The sequence below is a fragment of the Folsomia candida genome, unplaced genomic scaffold, assembly GCF_002217175.1.
Source record: "Folsomia candida strain VU population unplaced genomic scaffold, ASM221717v1 Fcan01_Sc003, whole genome shotgun sequence".
Taxonomy (NCBI): Eukaryota; Metazoa; Arthropoda; class Collembola; order Entomobryomorpha; family Isotomidae; genus Folsomia; species Folsomia candida.
This window is the reverse complement of record NW_019091195.1, coordinates 10000001-10018616: the sequence shown is the minus strand read 5'-3', so window position 1 is coordinate 10018616 and position 18616 is coordinate 10000001. Positions and strand designations below refer to the sequence as shown.

Below are 18616 nucleotides of genomic sequence, written 5' to 3'. Positions count from 1 at the left end.
TAATTTCCTATCCTGCGCAACTCTACCTAATTTATCTACATGTGAGGATGACTGATCCTAACAATAAAAGGATGAATGAAGTATGTATGCATTACGTAGGGTCGCTGCATCATGGGCTGACCATGGGCATCAGTATGTGATGAGGACGATGGCGTTCAGAAGCCAGAAGCGCGTGCCTCAGTTGAAACTGGGAATTTATCCTGCTGAACTATGAACCTCCTGAATGTCTACCAGGACTTTTGGGAACTTTCGCCAGTCTCGGCTGACGATAGTGCGGAGGAAAGTCATGGATCTGCCCTCGTTGTAGAGCAATACCGTTCTACCAACGAAAAGAAAGTGCACATCACATTCTCTGCTAGTCTCACTTCAGACCGAATTAGTTATGCTGCTATTCGCACGTTGCACTACAGCATCGAAACATTGATCAAGTTATCACCAGCAGATTTTTTCTCACCACTGTCCTCACTCGTAAGCCAAATCATTTTAACTATAAGCAATTCTATTACGGTCTCAAAGTTCTTCCCATGTTTGGTCAACGATCTAATGTGCGTATGTCTGTAAGACTTGGTTTTACCACCCGAGATAAAAGTTTCCAAAATTTTTGGTATATACATAGTGTACAGCTTGGAACATTTTATATATTTTGAATTCAGCTCGTGAATACAATTTTAGGCCAGTCTGATTTATTCTAATTTTATGGTAATCAAAAAATGGAGTTGACGTAACATAAGTAATTTCAAAGTATAATGAATCTTAAAGCTATAGATATATCGTAATGCATATCCGTCTACGACTGCCTCAACTGTATCAACTTCTTCTTTCTGCTTGGGAATTGTGCTTCATTGATGATGCCTTGTTTTGATAGTTTGTCTGTCTGTCCAGGGATTGGCGAATAAGCGGAGGAAAAGGTAGGAAAACTAAAAGTAAATAATAAGAAAGAAAACAATTGAAGCCAAACTGAAGGTTCATGTTCATCCGGAAGGATGGAGGGCATCCGAATCCTTGTGGAAAATGTTGGTCTTTTCTGGTATTAGTGGAAGTTGAAAAGTTTTGGCATAAGGAAAGGAAGTAGGGAAAATTACAACCAAAGAGTTTCCCTCGTTCCTTCTCTAAACAAATAAAAAGAAGCCAGCTCATATCCATTCTACTCTAAGCATCCATTGAATTTGGGTCAACAGAAATATGTTTCAGTTAAGTCTCCATTATAAATTCTGTCATTATTGTAGCAAGTAAAACGTTAATAAGGTTACAGTCAGCCAGACTCGCCCCAAGAACATGAAGCAACAATCACCACCAGTAATATAGATATTGTTCGCTATAGTTAGCTGAACTTGAGCAAGTCAGGTCTCCTTTTGGTAGAAATTTACCGAGTTATCTGTAACTATTTTTCTACAATCTCTACAAGCTGATAAGCGAACGGGTGCAGTTGAGCATGAAGGTGAAAGCAAACAGGAAACATCATTCCACTGTGAACATTACGTGCCTCTATTCAAATTTCAAACGTGTTACTTACATATAATTCTGATTCAAGAGAAAATCATATATGAAATTCACGCATTAAATCATGCAAATATTTTTATAATAAACTGATTAATTTTCTTGAAGTATTGCTTTTTAGCCTGAAATAAGGGAAGGAATAAATTGTTAGAGCTTCGTGTAACCCCGAGGGATGTAGAGACAACAGGTTTTTTTTGGCATAAGTAACGCAGTGATACAAAACACCGCACATAATACACAACCATGAACCAACTTATCATCGTCCAGTAGTATGTATGTATATTGTGAAAATGTATTGCTTCTCATAATTAATGCAATACATGCAATACATTTAAAGAATAATCGCGATTAAAACGGATAATCGTTTGTTCGCAGTTAAAATCGTGCATACCTCAATAACAATACAATTCGTGACGCCAAGATTCGTTGAGGAACGTAAAGATTAGTTTCACGGAATAAAGTGAAAAACTTGGACACAATTAAATTCTGCCCTATTCCAAGTTCTGTGAAGTTTTCCCTTCCTTCCATTTCCAAAAGCAACCAACGTCTTACGTTGTACACACTCTGAGATTCTCATTCTCAGAGTATATTATTCCATTCCTGAGATTCTCAATATCTCGTGTTGGATAAATATCCGGGGATCTATAATAGGACAACGTTAGTAAGTATAGGAGGTTTAAAGATAGAATACACATCAAAATCCTGGGAAGGCGCAGCGTGGTTCAATTCCATGAACAATATAATCCAGCGCTTTGGTTGGTTGGGTGGCATAGTAGTATTTATGAAATTGGTGTCGGGTGCAGATAACTCTTCACTTTTAGCTCTTATCCAAGTTTTTGGAGCAATAACTAGGGAGATATGGGGAAGGAGGTCGTCAGTGTTTGCCGACAAAGTTATAAGTTCATAATCCATTGCTATTCTCCTACACAATAAATTATAAAATTTGTAGAAGCCCAGTTTTAAATATGTCTACGGCTTCGGTTATGAACACAAAACATACGCTATACAACGGATGGCCACCCACTTCGTATTTATGTACTAATTATAAATATTCGATATTCATAGAAGTGAACTATTATTTCAGTCCAGGAAGTAGTATTATTGAAGCTTAAAATTTCAATTATTATCTATATTTAAGCGTACCTGCTACCATTTAGATAATAGGCACGTATTTAAGAAAGAAATAAAGGGTTTTTGCCAATTTATGCATGTATTTATAACAGACATTTTTGTAATCCAGTATTATAGTTTTAATATAGTACCACTCAAAAATAATAATTATTATTTTGCTGTCTTTGGTCGTATTTGTTCCTCCTGAATTGCTTAACAATAAAATTGAGAAATACATACATAAGTGAGTTAGACGCGTCCCAGCATCCCCGATATTGTTGTGCCTACATTCTTCTGAATTCAAATAAGAGCTCTTCTATATTACTTTGTTCAGTGGCTTGGAGAAAGTTGAAAACTGACACTTGAGAGGAATTTCTCATCTTGTCCTTGGTTTCCTTTTCTTTCTTTGTCCTCTGCCTCCTCTTGTTGCGTCGTCAGTTCATTTCAGTCATGCTCGCATGGCCAGCACAAATGAGCTTGTTGAGCAGTAATCTTAGAACTTTCAACACTCTCAGCCCTTCAACACTCTCAGCCCAAGGACTATTGAGATTGAAACAAAGAGACAGAATGATGACAAGCAATACATACATGTAAGGAATTCAGTAATAAGCCATTCCACACGTCCTCCCATCCTTACTCAATTTTATACTGCTACCACACATGCATGGATGGACGGATGAAGGATGCAAGTGAAATCTTGAGTATTTCCCAGGGGAGGACACAAGATTCTAAATTCAAGTCTCTATCCAAGAAAATCTGTCGCCGCGTTGTTTGCCTGGCTGCTAGCATATGGCATGTCATCATAATATTTTCCACTGCACTATCATCATCAACAAACCGTCACTGCTTTCCCATCATGACTCCAAAATCTCTGCTTTCCCACATCTGAAGCATGTATGTCACATATATCCTTTTACCTCTTTCGAACTCTGCCTGCATGATATGCAAGTAAAAGAGGTACTTGTAATCTGTGTGAGGGCGTTCCAACTACTTACACTCATTTTTCATTGTTAATTGTGGATAATGCTTTCCATTATATTTGCCACAATTGTATTCCGGAACAGAGCTTATGAAACCATCATGGTCCTGTGATAACTTTACCTTATGCTAGAACTTAGGGTCAAAACCTTAGGGTTAACTGATTGATTCGGAATTTGGTACGTGTCAAAATGTAAAAGCTAAAAAAAATTCCCTGGGTGACTCGTTGTAGTCAACGATCCTCCCACTAGTTTTGGTGTCGTTATCTTACATGATGAATTAGGTGGAGGCACATTTAAAATCCACATTTTTGGTATCTGAAAATCACAAAAGATGATTTCTGTCGCAGATAAGTTCCTCATTATGTAGATATGATACGTTAAAAATTGTCAGAACAAAGTAATGGATTGTATTTAACCTGGGGTGGGCTAAGAGAAATTCCACTGAACGTTTTATTATTTTTGGTTGTTCATTCTTAGTTCTTCTAAGACAGCTCTAAGCCAGTTCAAAGAAAAGCTGTATTTATTTACATACAACAACAGTCACAAAAGAAATGCCCTGCATCTGTCACGCACAAACAAGAACAGCACTGGACATGGACCGAATACGAATGCACACAAAATTGTATAATTTTATTATGCATGCTGTATGTTGTATGTTGTCGTAGTCCTAAATAAGAGAGACGTTTAGTCTGAATGGTAGCATTCCTATCTCGCCACTAGCATATAAAAATAGTTTGTAAAGAGTTTATGATGGTAATGGTCCACAAAATCAATTTAAAAACATCTCAACCAACGACTTGCTTCTATGATATTAGATTTTTAAAAACGCATAATTATAAACTTGGGTTTAAACTAGTAAAACATTTTTTGACTCAAATGCATGGTTATTTTGTTACAAAGAATTTTTTTCGGTTCGCAATTACAGTTGGAAATAATAAGTTGATAAGTTAATAATAAGTTATTTTCATTTGGTATGCATGTGTTGTTGGGCCACGAGAAGGGAAATTGACAGCTCTGGGAGAAAGGAAACTTATAAAAGAACCACATTCTCAGAATTTCGAAACATGGAGAGAAGACCTTTATTATGCATGTACCATCAACTCCACTTTCTTTATGCTAGAATGGAGAAAAATAATGTCCTTGCCCACATGGCGATCCAATTTGTAACAACGGTTGCTATTTCCTTAACTGATCTAATAATAAACTAATTCTTAAAAAAAAACTTAGGTGAGGCTTGCTTAAAAGGAGAAAACAAGCGGTTATCATCGTGTATTAGAATAATGTGTGTATATGCATTTGGGACCATTTGCCTCGCCGTGGGCCGTGATTAATTCAATTCAAATATGTCATCTTACATAAATATTCAAATTGTGCTATATTTAAGCTTTGTTAATTTGTGACTTTGCAGTCTTTGAATATATTTCTAGAATAGGTAAAGATTTTAAAAATTCATGTTCTACTATTGTATGTAATTAATGTAATATTGGAAATTAACCCACGCTTGGTAAATATGATCAGAAATCGATTATGGATAGCAAAATTAACCAACAAATTATGTATTCGACGTATTTGCCGCATGTGTGTAACAAATTCTCTGAACACTAATAAATTTTAAAGTTATTTTAATTCACAAAACGGCCCACGGCGAGGCAAATGGTCCCAAACGCATATACTTTGCTGTTCTGTTTACCGAAAATTATAAATCATGAGATGAAAATTGATTTAGCACATTATTCTAATACACGATGATAACCGCTTGTTTTCTCCTTTTAAGCAAGCCTCACCTAAGTTTTTTTTAAGAATTAGTTTATTTTTGTTTTTAAGTCTCTTTAAGCTGTCACCAATAATAGATACCAAATTAAATCCCCATAAGTCCATAAGATTATTTAGTATGCGTGGAATACTAAATAATTCCCCAGTGGGTGTGGATGCGTGGCATACCCAATTAAATTTCCCGTGAACTCATAGTCAAGAAATGCACCAACTCATTATGCATGCATATACACTCTGTTAGAAATCTCTAATAGAATTCTATTTCTACTGCTTACAATTAGTATTAAAATTATGCGTTATGGTAAGACTTTACTACCGATATAGTAAAGCTATTACCGCACAGTATTACTTATCAATACCACTTTCGTAGTCATTTCTGAATACCGCATGGTACTATTTTTATACTGGATTTCTAAAAGTGCATACATACAGATCTTGCATGTTTCCATTGTGCTTGTTCCTAATAGAAACGTAGATTTATTATAATTAATGCAGAACCATTATAATTAACGTGTGTAACTGGTTGCAGGTGCCACCAAGAAAAGTCTTTCATTTCTTATCCGATTTCGTTCGGGTTTGTTTTAAATGACACGTTATAGATTTCCGCACATTAAAACATGGACGAGTCATGACCTTTGCACGGTAAAAGTGAATTTGCCAGTCGTTTTAAAGTTTAAATTCGATTTTAAATGGGTTAAAATAAGATTGTCGTGTCTCTAGACCTGACGGGCATCATCTTCTCAGCAAGGTCTGCACGATTGCCTTTTACACCATTTTGATACGATTAGCCGTTTTGCCACAATCTTTGGCAGAATATTTGGAAGGGGGGTCTGTTTGCATTCTTAGGCTTCGCCGTAACCATGCACTTTTTCATGTGGTCATGGTTACTATGCCTCACCTAAGAAAAAATACCTCCATCCTCCATACAGTAAATATCTTAATACCTTATCTTATCTGGAATGGGTGACACTTTATACGTTTTTATGCCAGTTCAACAGATGTATCTTTGTGTTTCAGCTTCACTGCACATCTTGTTTGACCAAAGACGACAGAACAAGGCAGCTAATCAACTTTGGTTCCGCAGCTAACCTACGCTACGCCTAATTGAAATTTCTACACTCTCATGCTAGCACAGAGGGAAGGGAAGAGACCTTATTGTAAAAGTTGTGCTCATTGTTTGGTTCAATGTGAGACGCCTCCGCAGCAGTGACAAGTCTCAGGATTACGCCTCATCTCTCAAGTCTCAACAACTTTCTTCCTTTTACAGAGAATAATACCTCATGTGTCTTTTTTTCCTGTGGATTTCCAATTTGCTCTCTCAATACGGGAATCGGTGAGGAGATGATGTGAAAAAGGAAGCAGCAGAGCAGCCAAAAATTGGAGAAAGGAGAAAAGAAAGTAAAGCAAGCCAACAGTCCGACTAAGTGAATTGCTCTGTTATTATTAGGTTGACAACAAACTGGTGGGTAAAAGAATTGTCGTTAGAGAGTCACCAAATAGAACAAGCATTACTTAGCCGCAGCAACACCAGAAGATTTAAGAAACATAATTTTTTTGTCGCCAAATGGGGAATGCCATCGTGAGACAGGAGTCGGAGTCGAGTGACCACCCACCTCCGCACTCGACGCCCCACCACCCGCCCTCCCTTCCACCCAGAAAACATTCTACCGTGAGCAGCCAGGCGAGGCTGCTCCTTTGTGGCCCCCCTCCCGTCGAGTGGCTCACGGAGGAGCAAAAAATCTTCATCAGGACCAGCTGGAAACTTATCGAAGCTGACATAAGCCGCGTTGGGGTCATCACATTCGTCTCGTAAGTCATCTTCCGCCCACATCTTTTGACATGTCATGGAATAAGCATACGAGTTCAAATAAGATGGAGCCCCTCAAGAGGAAAACTGAGCTCAACGTGTTTCCTCCAATTTCAATTGTACATATCTGTGAGTTCCATCATGGGTATTTTTTTTACATTCTTGCACGTTGCTAGTTCTTGACTTCTTGTCTTTTCTTTCTAGAAATTCTTACATGGCTGTTCCTTAGAGTTTTTGAAATATTAGAATACATATTTACATAAAATACAATTACTACACATATATTTTTAATAAATTAGATTCAGTATAAAACTACTTTTATTAGTCTCAGTTGCTACTATGCTGGATACACCAAATCCACACTTTTATTTAGGTGAAAATTCCAGGCATATTCAGACAAATGTAACAGACAAATGTAACTTTGCAACAATTCACACCTTATTCGATCGCGCTCACGAAATTGTAATTTCATTCGACCAATTGCACTTGAGTACTTTGCCAAAGTACTCAATGCACTCTTATACGGTACACCGTATAAGAGACGTAGGTGTCTACTTTTTGTAGTAGACTTTGTGTTTGCATCAAGAAAGACGTTCTAAGAAGGAGGATCTCACACATGATTGCCTACTTGTGTCGGTACAAGAGAAGGTTTAAAGTGTTTTCTGGAACAAATAAATAGAGTGGAAGAAGAGCAACTGAAATAAAAATGTCAGAGTGACCCAGTAATAATACTTGGGCTTCCATCGACCCCTTTATTCCGTTCTTCATTCCTTCACTCTTTGAAGCAATCAGTCAGCATGCAGCATAAGATTGTACTTAGGTATGCGTCCATGTGTATGTTTGCTTTTAATACAATCCAGTAATGTTAGCTTTCTATTGGTGGAAAGTTTGTACACGTCACAAATGGCTTTTAAATCTGTCACACGGGTAGCAATTAACCCCATGAGTAGTCCTGGATGTCAATGTACAGAATTTTCACTTTGTACAGACTAGGCGACAGGTTAAATACTTCACGTCACCACCACCGATCTGATTTTGCATCGTGAAAGCGACAGCCTGTGGGACCAATAAAGTGCGAATAAGATTTCTCCAACCAGAGAGAAAAGCTTTTAACGCTTCTGCAGCTCATTCGTCCTCCGAACATACGCTGCTGCTGGCTTCCTGCCTTGCCGTGTTAGAGACCAAATATTATTGAATTCATCTCATCCTCAGTCGTGGTTGCAAGCGCTTCGCACCCTTTGATCATCACGACAGCTTCTCCGTCGTCTTATTAAAACTGCTACTTTCTCTCATCCGATGATCCGATCCGACACATAATAATAATATGTACGAACTGCCATTTCTGTGAAAGCCTGAGCTCTACCAAGACCTATGCAGAAAATAGTACACTCTTTAAAAGGGTATGTTAGTTTCTGTACACTAGAAAAATTCCACAATTCTGTGTATATTAACTTAATTGTGTTTAATAGACTCCATTTATATTGTCTTCTCATTTCAAAAGTTTGCTAATTATTTGTATCATCGGCTTAATCACCAGAATACTAAAATTAGACGGAATAAATTTAACTCTAATGGTAGAGCCCTAAACATTTTGTGTAACTCACTCTGAGATCTGTGAGGCATACATAACATAACATAGGCAGGAATTATAAACGTTCTAATAGGATGATTTACTTTCCAGCTAAACTATTTGTCCCAACTTTCTCTGGTGGTACAGGCCTAGAGTTTCGACTCTGAAAAATTATTCTCACTCTCAATCTGCAGTCCTACACCAGATGATGTAGACGTGTGACAACTTGTTCAAGTTTAAACGAGATAAACGCAAACACTTGATTGCTCATCGTCAACTTGGACGTTTGTGATTTCTTGCTTTCTCCGTTGCATGGAAAGGAAGGACTTGGTAGGCGGTTCCTGCTCAGAGATTTAGACGATAAATGGGAATGACGCACACTAATCGCACAGCGTTCTACAGGCGTAGATCCAAGTATAAAAAACCATGAGTAAACTTTATCAAAGTAAAAAGGCGATAAAAAATATTGCTTGCGAGTGTTGCCGGAAAGTACGAAAGATTTGCTCTCTTCAGTCAGTGTATAAATTCAGTATGCAAATATTTGTTTCATTCTCTCTCCCTTCACAGCGCACGGAAACAGTCATGTATTTAGTTGTTGATTATAAGGTGCTTACAAACGTCAAATTGTTACTGATTGAACAATTTGTATGAAACACGTACAGACATATAAACGAGTTTTACAGAAAAATCTTTTACTTTTTTTGAAAAGTTAAACTGCTTCCCTATGTTTGACACTTCCTCTTGATGGAGATGTGAGTTTCAATTGAGTCGACTACTTTTCGACTACTTTTAAATGGATGAGTTTTAGTTGGGCAAATATAACCATTCTATTCAACGGATTGGTTTGTTCTTTGTAGCTGTGATGGGGTTTAGAGTAAAGTTAATGCGAAGGGATGTGTAGAGTGAGATATGTACGAACTGCTGATTGAATTAGAACGCTTTTTAGAAAATTTACATGTGCTAAAAGACTTTCGTTTGAGCAAATGGAACGAATGAAATTCTATTCAGCTCGCGATAGGGATGCGTACATTTTCTTAGGGCAGATAAGGCATTCTTTTCAAAGCATGTTGCCATCTTTGCCTTTCATGTATATGTATGTATAAAAGTTTGAGTTGGAAAGCCGTCGCTTCGAAAGAATGTCTTGACAGAATGTGTAAAGGGAACTAAGAAAATTCTTGAGTGTTTCAACAACCATTTCAATTTAAAGCACTCTCTGTGCATACTTAATTAGCCTTTGACTTTAGTGCGATGTGATTATGAAAATTAGGATCGAATCCCTACGTTAGTTTGAAGGACATTGTTGTCGTACTCAGATCCTGATCTGTGTGGAGAGATATTTGCTTCAGTATAAAATACATATTTTAAAATATTTCATATTTTCAGGGATCTGCACTAGACACCAAATTGGCTTTAATGAATAGTTTATGAAAAAAGTATAATATTATATAACTCTTAAACCTCTCCTACTTAGAATGAATAATAATACAAGCTAAGCTCTTCAGAATTAGAATGAATATTAATGATTATTTGAAATGAAGATTTATATGTCCTGATTAAAGGACCAGCATCTTTTTATACTGTTGCTTCCTTTTACAGTTCCCAAGTATTATATGCACGGAAATTTGGAATAAAAAATGTAGATAAAGGGGGAAACCTCAAGTCAAGAACGCGGATTATTGCGGATGAAACGAAGTGCAGGCAGCCCTGAGTTTCTTTCTTAGCGAATTCTGAATTTTCAATCTTATTCTTTGCTTCATCACTACCGAAATATCGAAGAGAGTTTTAAAGATATTCGAGATGAACGGAGTTTGGGAGTTGCAGTGCATGGATGGAAGATTTATAAAATGGATGAGACCGTGGATGGAGAAAGTAGGGTGGTGCCCGTGGACAATTGTCTTTTGAGTGCTTTTTCGGAAATAAAACTTGAGGCGCTTTTAGGAATTTGCAGGAGGATATCCACTATATTTATTTATCTAATGCATTCTTGGTTCATTTCTTCTCCAATATATTGGAGACCAACAGCGACTAAAAATGGGGAAAGTTCAAGTGGATGTAAATGAAGATTTTGCTAGATACAGTGATTAACTGACTTTGCCCTGCTACTGATGTGAATGGAAAAGTTTCAATTGATTTAACTAGAAACGCATAGTGCAAACAGAGTTAAAACCTCGAGTTATCCAAGAAGCTTCCGGGGTCCTTATCACACGCCCGATTTTCGTATTCCTAAGCTATTTCAGCATCTCAACATTAATGTGCAGAATAATTGCAATGCGATTTCTTTTTTGAGCAACTTTAATGACATTGTAGGATTTGTTCCACCCTCTCTGAAAATTAAAATACATGAACAGATCACGGTGTCTACAAATAAGAAGACACCACGTTAAAAATTCAGCTTAGGACGAGGCCGAAGTGATATGCATAAAACTCGAAATCTCCACTAATCAATGTATCAATGTATCAACCCAGGGTGCATAAAGTTTATGCACCCGGTATCAACCACTCCAATGCCCAAATACTGAAAAATAGCGTACCTACATGTGCATACATATATATTCAATGAAGTGCATAAACACAAAGGATTGAAGTTTAGCATGTTCATCAAGTCTGGTTAGCTCATTTCTGGCACGAAACTTTGTGACTAAATATTCTGCATCGTCATACTATTTTATTTAAATCTAACAACAAAATGCCAGCGCATGTTTCTCAATAACAAATAAATGGATTATTCCATTCTTCACAATTGAAATATTTGTCTAGCACTATGCAGGCATTTGACTCAGATGCGGGTGTCATTCGAATATACAATTTAGGGGAGTTCATCTGAAGATGGGGTCCTTAGAAAATTCAATTTAATCCCCATTTCTATTCATCCACTTCACGGCCCAACCTTCAAACCCCTGCATTTACATTCTCCAACTTCCAACTGAACTAAAAGGACATTTGTGAAACCAAACAAAGCCACCATCTTAGGCCAGAACATTTGGACGTCAGTGGGCGAATGACGAAATGTTGCGTCCATACGGCTGGATGGCGTCAGCCGGAAAAAGTGACGACAAGTCTCAATATTCTCAACCTTGTAAGCACGTATGTATGTATACCGGTTTTGGTAAATGCTGCATTTCCTACGAAATTGAAATATAACCCGCATCATCATTTTCAACTCATCATTTCAATTTGTTCCGGAAATTTATTTTGCTGAACATATGTGCATATAAATACATGTTACTCTCGATTGAACATGAGCAAATTGTACCAACAGTTAGCAAATAGCATGATACAAGTTTCGGCTTTGTTTTCGTTCGCTAGAAAAGTTTCCAAGTTCACCCACATATGTACCTCGTACAGGTTACCAAAATCTGACAAGCCAATTTGAATGTTCGTTTGAAAGTATCGAGAATATGTGGTTTATAATGGTTCAAACCTAAGGTAAAAGAGATTATCTAAATGAATAGGTACATGTATGTACCTATATTTGTAACTATTTACATAGTGCACACGCATTATTGTGTCACTATTATAATACTGTTATATTACATTTATAATAAAATAATTTTAAAAAAGCTTGCTTAGGTGAGGCGCTGCTAAAAGTGAAAAACAAGACCTCTGGGGATCTCTTTTAAATATCTCGTCCCCTCGTCATTGTAACAGGAATTGGTGGCTTTGCATCACCGCGAGGCCAAACATTTTGACCATATAACATTAACATGCCACCCCGTTGATTACACACAACGACGAAAATACAAATTACATTTGCTGCTAAGAGTATACAAATTGTAGATATTTATTACAAATTAAAATTGTGCCAATATATGTACGTATGGATTAATGCTTAAACAAACGATTATTGCTTCGGACGGCTTGTAAACCTGAGTTGAGTTTGCTAAAACTTGCGGAGGATGTAAATAATGCATAATTTACCAAGTAGTAAAATATCTTTATATAGCTAACAATTTAATTCAATGGTTAGCCAGTACTTCAGCCAGCTAGTAAAATTTGAAGGACGTGTACAATTTTCCGCACGTCTTATGCACATCACTTCAACCACGTTTGACGAATTTCAGAAATGTTGTCTCGGTTCGTAAATTTAAGAATAGTATTTCCATCTTGACCCATGGCTGCATTAACAATTACAGTTTTATCAACAGTGTTATCAACGGTAGTAGATATGTATTGGAATATTAGCTATTCAAAATAACTCAATACAGTAACTGTTTGTATCAAGACTGGTGTAACTATTAGATATTTCTTAATTTTATGTAAGGTTCAATAATGTATATACCTATGTATGTGGCATGCGCTGTGCGTCATTATTTATGCGGGTTTGTATTTTAAGAAATGAAAATGCCGACGAACACATTTGGAGGATACCACATATATTTTTAAAGTGTTTAATAGCACAACTAGTTTTCAATACGAATGAGAATGTGATAATGATAATTTTGAAAAATTTGTAAACCCATATTTTTCTCTAACGAATTATTTTGATTGTTAGAAGCCAATAGAAGCTTAGCGTAAAATGTTTGGCCTCGCGGTGATGCAAAGCCACCAATTCCTGTTACAATGACGAGGGGACGAGATATTTAAAAGAGATCCCCAGAGGTCTTGTTTTTCACTTTTAGCAGCGCCTCACCTAAGCAAGCTTTTTTAAAATTATTTTATTTTATAATTTTAAGGGTTATGCATTTTCAGACAATTCATTACACTGGTCGAAATTGTGAAACTATATTTCAAATATTGTCAGTTTTTTTTAAACTGAAGACAAAATACAAAATCAGTTGAAAATACCCATAGGAGGTTGAAAAACTAATTTACCACGCGTTTAAGAAACTCTAATTTTATATTTCACATCACTGGTTGAAATTCGGTTAAATAATTTGGTAATTACTTTCGCTTACAGAGTGGGCTGAGAGTGGAATTGCTTTTCTTCTCGGCTAAGGGATTAAGGTACCACAAGAGAGTTGGCAAGGAATTATACCACTCAGTTTGATTGTAATTTTCTCAGAAATTATAGTAGGTAGAAATTTGGTTCAAATACAAATTTTGTAAAAAAATTACTACTCTAAATTTTGGTAAATGTCCCCTTCTGCTGTTACTTATACTTACGTATTTATATCCAAAATAGTCGACCATGATGAATTTTTTTTAAAACGTCTTAGCGTCAAAACCATACGGAGCACAAACGTGGGACGACTCCCACATCGTGCGAAATAGTTTTACTTGGGGAGCATAATGGGTCTCATTTCCATATTGTCTTCCATACTTTTCGAAATAGTATGGAATGATAATCGTCAATCCCTAGTCCGGATTAATAATCAGGATTTACCACAACTTCAACCAGCAAGTGTGCCTTCAATTGTTTTCTAAGCGGTCATTCGGTTGGTTATATTGAGGCACTTCATATAAGGTACATATGTACCTGTGTTGCAATTTCATAACACAACTACTCCTGTTTTTTACGATACGATCCTCGACGTCATCACTCTCATTACTAATAGCATTGCAGTGGTGACGTGGAGGGTCATATCGTAAACGGACTGTAGCTCCATTTATAGAAAATTTGTATACTGGTTGTTAAGAACAACCAGCTAAGAATATCATAATTCTGATGATGAATGCTTAGCAACATGAGTAGTGTCAGATGCCTCCATCAAAACTTTTTTAGTTTTAAACCAATCTCCATCGGATTTGCTTTAAATGAGGCACAACCGATTTCTGCATGATAAAATCAGGTTTTATGCATATAGTCGTTTGGTGCAAGTGTCTCAAATTTCGATTCTAAAATTTCAAATCGAGATTAGAGAGCCCACGATACAACTTTTCTACCGAGAAAGCTGTAAAACATCATCTCCTCATTATCCTCTGCACGATTGCCTTTTACACTTTTTGGCTATCTTTAACCGTTTAGGCTCTACCCCTCTTGACATTTTCAAAGGGTATATACGAAAGCATACTTAGGCTTCGCCGTAACCATGGTGACTTTTTTTTCGGGCACCCATGCTTACTTTTGCCTCACCTAAGAAAAATCAATAGTATGGACGAACACGACGAACACACATACCTACTTAATTTATATGTGTTGGTTATATGTATTGTGCATGAAAGTTAACTCAACTAGCTTACATCCGATATAAATATTTCTATGCTTACATTCTTCTATCGCACATGCTATGTGTTGAATTATTAAAAACGCGTGAATCTTGTCACAAGCAATATGAATAATATGTAAACATGTGATGTGTCTTGAAATTGACAGTCTGGAAGATGTATGAAATAATCTTGGATCTCATATCATATTGAACACACAACCATGAAAGTATGAAAAACATTTCATCCTCGACTGAAAATTTGAACTTTAGTTACTAATCGTTAGAGTGAAAGTCAGTGGGAGTTGCCACTAAGGACTCAAATGCCAGAGATTGTGGCCCACCAGCATGTGATAAAGATGGCATTTCATTATTTTATGCATCTATAAGGACTGTTGCCGACCATTGTCCTTGCAGTTTGCACTTTGCCAACGACTAAATACTTATAAGTGCTTGCATGATGCAGTTCCACTAATTTCAGCCCCTATTTCTTCATTATGTAATATAAAGTTATCTTCGCTTCCCACATCATCATCATCCTCATTTTCAAAAACTTCGGAGTTGTTGGGCGTTGGCACTTGTATTTTATTTGTATATCGCCTCCGCCAAGTTATTTAATCCTTGACATTTATTTAATTCCTCGTGTGAAACCTGTCCTTCTTCCGATCATTATAACACTCATGGGACTCCCTCATCTACAGTATAAGCTGCAAATATGTGTTGATGCGATGGAACGAGTTATCTAGTCCACACTTGGCTTGTAAATCAGAAGCTTTCATGACACAAACAAGCTGAATTGGGACGAATTTATGTAGTCCAAGTCTCCAGACGCGTCCTTACGTAGAAAGCATTGGACGCTCTCTGGTACGTGTTGTATGTACAGATGTGTGTCCACAAAGAATATGCTGTGTGTACATTATATATTGTGCGCAAAGGGACAAAGTGAAAGTGAAAAACTATTTGCATTGCTTCACTTACCGACTTGTTAATTGGTTTCATTAAATTCGGTCATTAATGCTTACCAAGCATAAGCTTGATCGGATTTCAAAGTCGACAAAATGTTGTTAAACAATTGTCCAGTCGTTCTCATCGATTTTGACCTAAAACCATCATTAAAAATCAAATTTTGCTCGAATTTTCATAAACATATTCGTGATCCCAGATATATCTAATATCCATCTCAACTTGTTTCCTGATCACTGGTCTGTTTTAAAAATTCCAAAATTTCATCCAAGAGTTAATACACATCGTTCGACAGAATTATAAAACCGTGCATCTGTCTATGTAACTATATGTATGTGCTTAATACTTATTATTAAAGGGCCCACAACCCAATGCGTGCCTAAACATTTGTATTGAATTGATAATTGTACTTCAGTAAATTCAATACAGACCTTCATAACTTTATAACACGTGATGACGAAAATAAGAGTCTTGATATTTGGTATATGTATGTACACACATGTCAAGAATCTTGCTTAACTTCCTGCTTCTTCTTTCCTGCCCTCTTGTTCTCATCTCCAGGGCTTGCTGTCTTCGACTCTTCTTTTCATGATTCAAAGGCGTAAAAGACAAAAAGATTGTGTACAACAAACTACCAACTTTTCCCCAAAGCGTAGTATATACATGCATCTTGTGTCCTAAATATCCACACAGCTCCGACTATATAGTTTACGATGAATGCCGCAACGACGACATGGTTGTCCATTGAAACTGGAATTTGGTTGGCTTTGGAGGTTTTGCTGGAGATTCTTTCATTAGAAAACAGTTTTGTTCCGTGCTTTCTCCTACTTTTTGTTACTTCATTTCAATCAGTTGATAGAATGAAGAAGGATTCGCACCACCCTTCTTGAGCATAACTATTTTGTATGGCACAAAATGGATATTTGTCCGCTTGTCAACTTGCTCTCGTGAATTGTTCAATTTTTCACAGCATTTTAAAATGACTCTATTTTCTGTTCATTTGAAAGCCTTGGAAAAATAACCTAAAGCATTTCGTTGAGCCTGCCAGGCAGAAAGTAAAGGATGAAATTTTAGAACATTTATACATGTACTAATAATAATACATTGCACAAAAAATGGATGGGTCTATACGCAAGTAGTAAGTGCATACCGTGTACACTTCAGAAATGATTCCTCACTAAAACTAAAGAGGAAACCTTAATTTCCGTTTCGTATTACAAATATATTTCTAACTTTTGTCACTTTCAGACTGTTTGAAACACACCCTGATGTCAAGGAGGTGTTTTTACCGTTCAATGGAATCAAACATGAGGAACTCCAGCACAGCAAACAATTACGCGCTCACGCTTTAAGGTAACTTCCTGTTACTAAATTGGACGCATTTCTGACAAATTAACCAATATATCCGCTTCGAAACATTGTACTGTCGACGATACAATTAAGGTATACGGAATAAGGCCATTCCGATTTACGTTCATTTTGCTCTCCTCGAGCATAAGAAAAGAGATAGTACAACACACGAAACGTTGTGGTAATTAAATTTGAGGATTTTTCTCGTTTCATTCTACAAGGCGGATGGAAGGGTTCTGAGAACAAGTAAAGATCGTTAATTAATCGTGCTCGAGGAAGAAAGAGACTGACGAGATATACGATATTCTGGTGTTCTAGCTCAGTTTTACTCCAAGTAGTCATCCTCTAAAACGAACTGGCACTATATACAATTCCTGACTCTGGTTGCTCGTCCTGGTGCCTGAGTGTGACCGTAAATTAAACTTGCACCCACCCCGAGTCTAGAGTTGGTCGGAAGGGAGCTGCAGAATTGTCATGCACAAAGGAAACCTCAACTGAGTGGTTGGAAATTAGACCAGAAAGATGTGGGACTAGGGAAGCGTAACTTGTTCTATCATATCTATGCACATATTAGAGTGTAATGTCCAAAGCCCATCAATGTTGTCCCATTTTCATTGTTATGAACCAAAGCCTGTCCCATATTTTTATAATTTCAGGCTATTTCTAAGCTTCCCTAATCTTGTATACCCCAAGAGTCCTTATAAAAATGGTATATTTTGTCCACCTGTGATTGTTTCGTTGAGAAAAATCCTACATAATTTAATTACTATTATTTGTAATTTCTAGGGTCATGGCATTCGTGCAGAAGGCCGTGGCACGTCTGGATGAAAAAGAAAAATTGGACAAGCTGCTTGAGGAATTAGGGAAAGCTCATTTTTACTACGGCGCTCCAAAAAAATATATCGATGTACGCGAGTTCCAGAATCATTTAAATATTACATTGTTTTGTGGATTTGGTTGTTTCGCATGAGTCTTACAATTAGTCCTTGCATGAGTGTGTGATAGGGTTTCGAGTAATATCGATGCTAAATATGTGCATATAAAATAAACAGGAAATCTACAAATACATGAAACCTGTATTTCCTGCTTGTCAAAATTTATTTTGAATACAAAATTAGTTTCACTAATATTCTGTTTGAGAATAAATTGCATGTGTATAATATGTGTGCATATGAATGAATTAGAAGGCAATACATCACTAAACTCGTTACAATTAAGCTTCGGTGGATTTTGTATTAAACAGATCCTTTTGACTTTAACCATCAAAATCACGAAAATATCTTATGGTACGAAAACTAAATGTAATTCTCTTTTCAGCACGTTGGCCCCCAATTTATAAAAGCGATCGAGGTAAAAATACTAATAAATATAAACTTTGTACAAAACTTCCGAACTATTGTTTGTCATTAACTGAATCCGTATATATTGTTTAATTAATAATGTTTTCCACAGCCAGTTTTGTCAGAAATTTGGTCGAGCGACC

The 18616-nt window shown here is 36.7% G+C and overlaps 1 protein-coding gene across 3 annotated transcripts in view; it reads left to right on the top strand.

Annotated features, from left to right (window-relative positions):
- The first annotated feature begins 244 nt into the window (after positions 1-244).
- LOC110846954 (cytoglobin-2) overlaps positions 245-18616 on the top strand; it is a 19899-nt gene continuing 1527 nt past the window's right edge. The window contains exons 1-7 of one of the 3 annotated variants that reach the window (XM_035848957.1): positions 5386-6002; positions 6081-6108; positions 6378-7169; positions 17032-17136; positions 17920-18040; positions 18451-18483; positions 18586-18616. The exon at positions 18586-18616 is cut by the window's right edge and continues 1527 nt beyond it. In XM_035848957.1, the coding sequence (XP_035704850.1) occupies positions 6925-7169; positions 17032-17136; positions 17920-18040; positions 18451-18483; positions 18586-18616 (535 nt within the window). In that variant the 5' untranslated portion in view covers positions 5386-6002; positions 6081-6108; positions 6378-6924. The other 2 variants (XM_035848956.1, XM_035848958.1) reach the window with 2 other exon arrangements.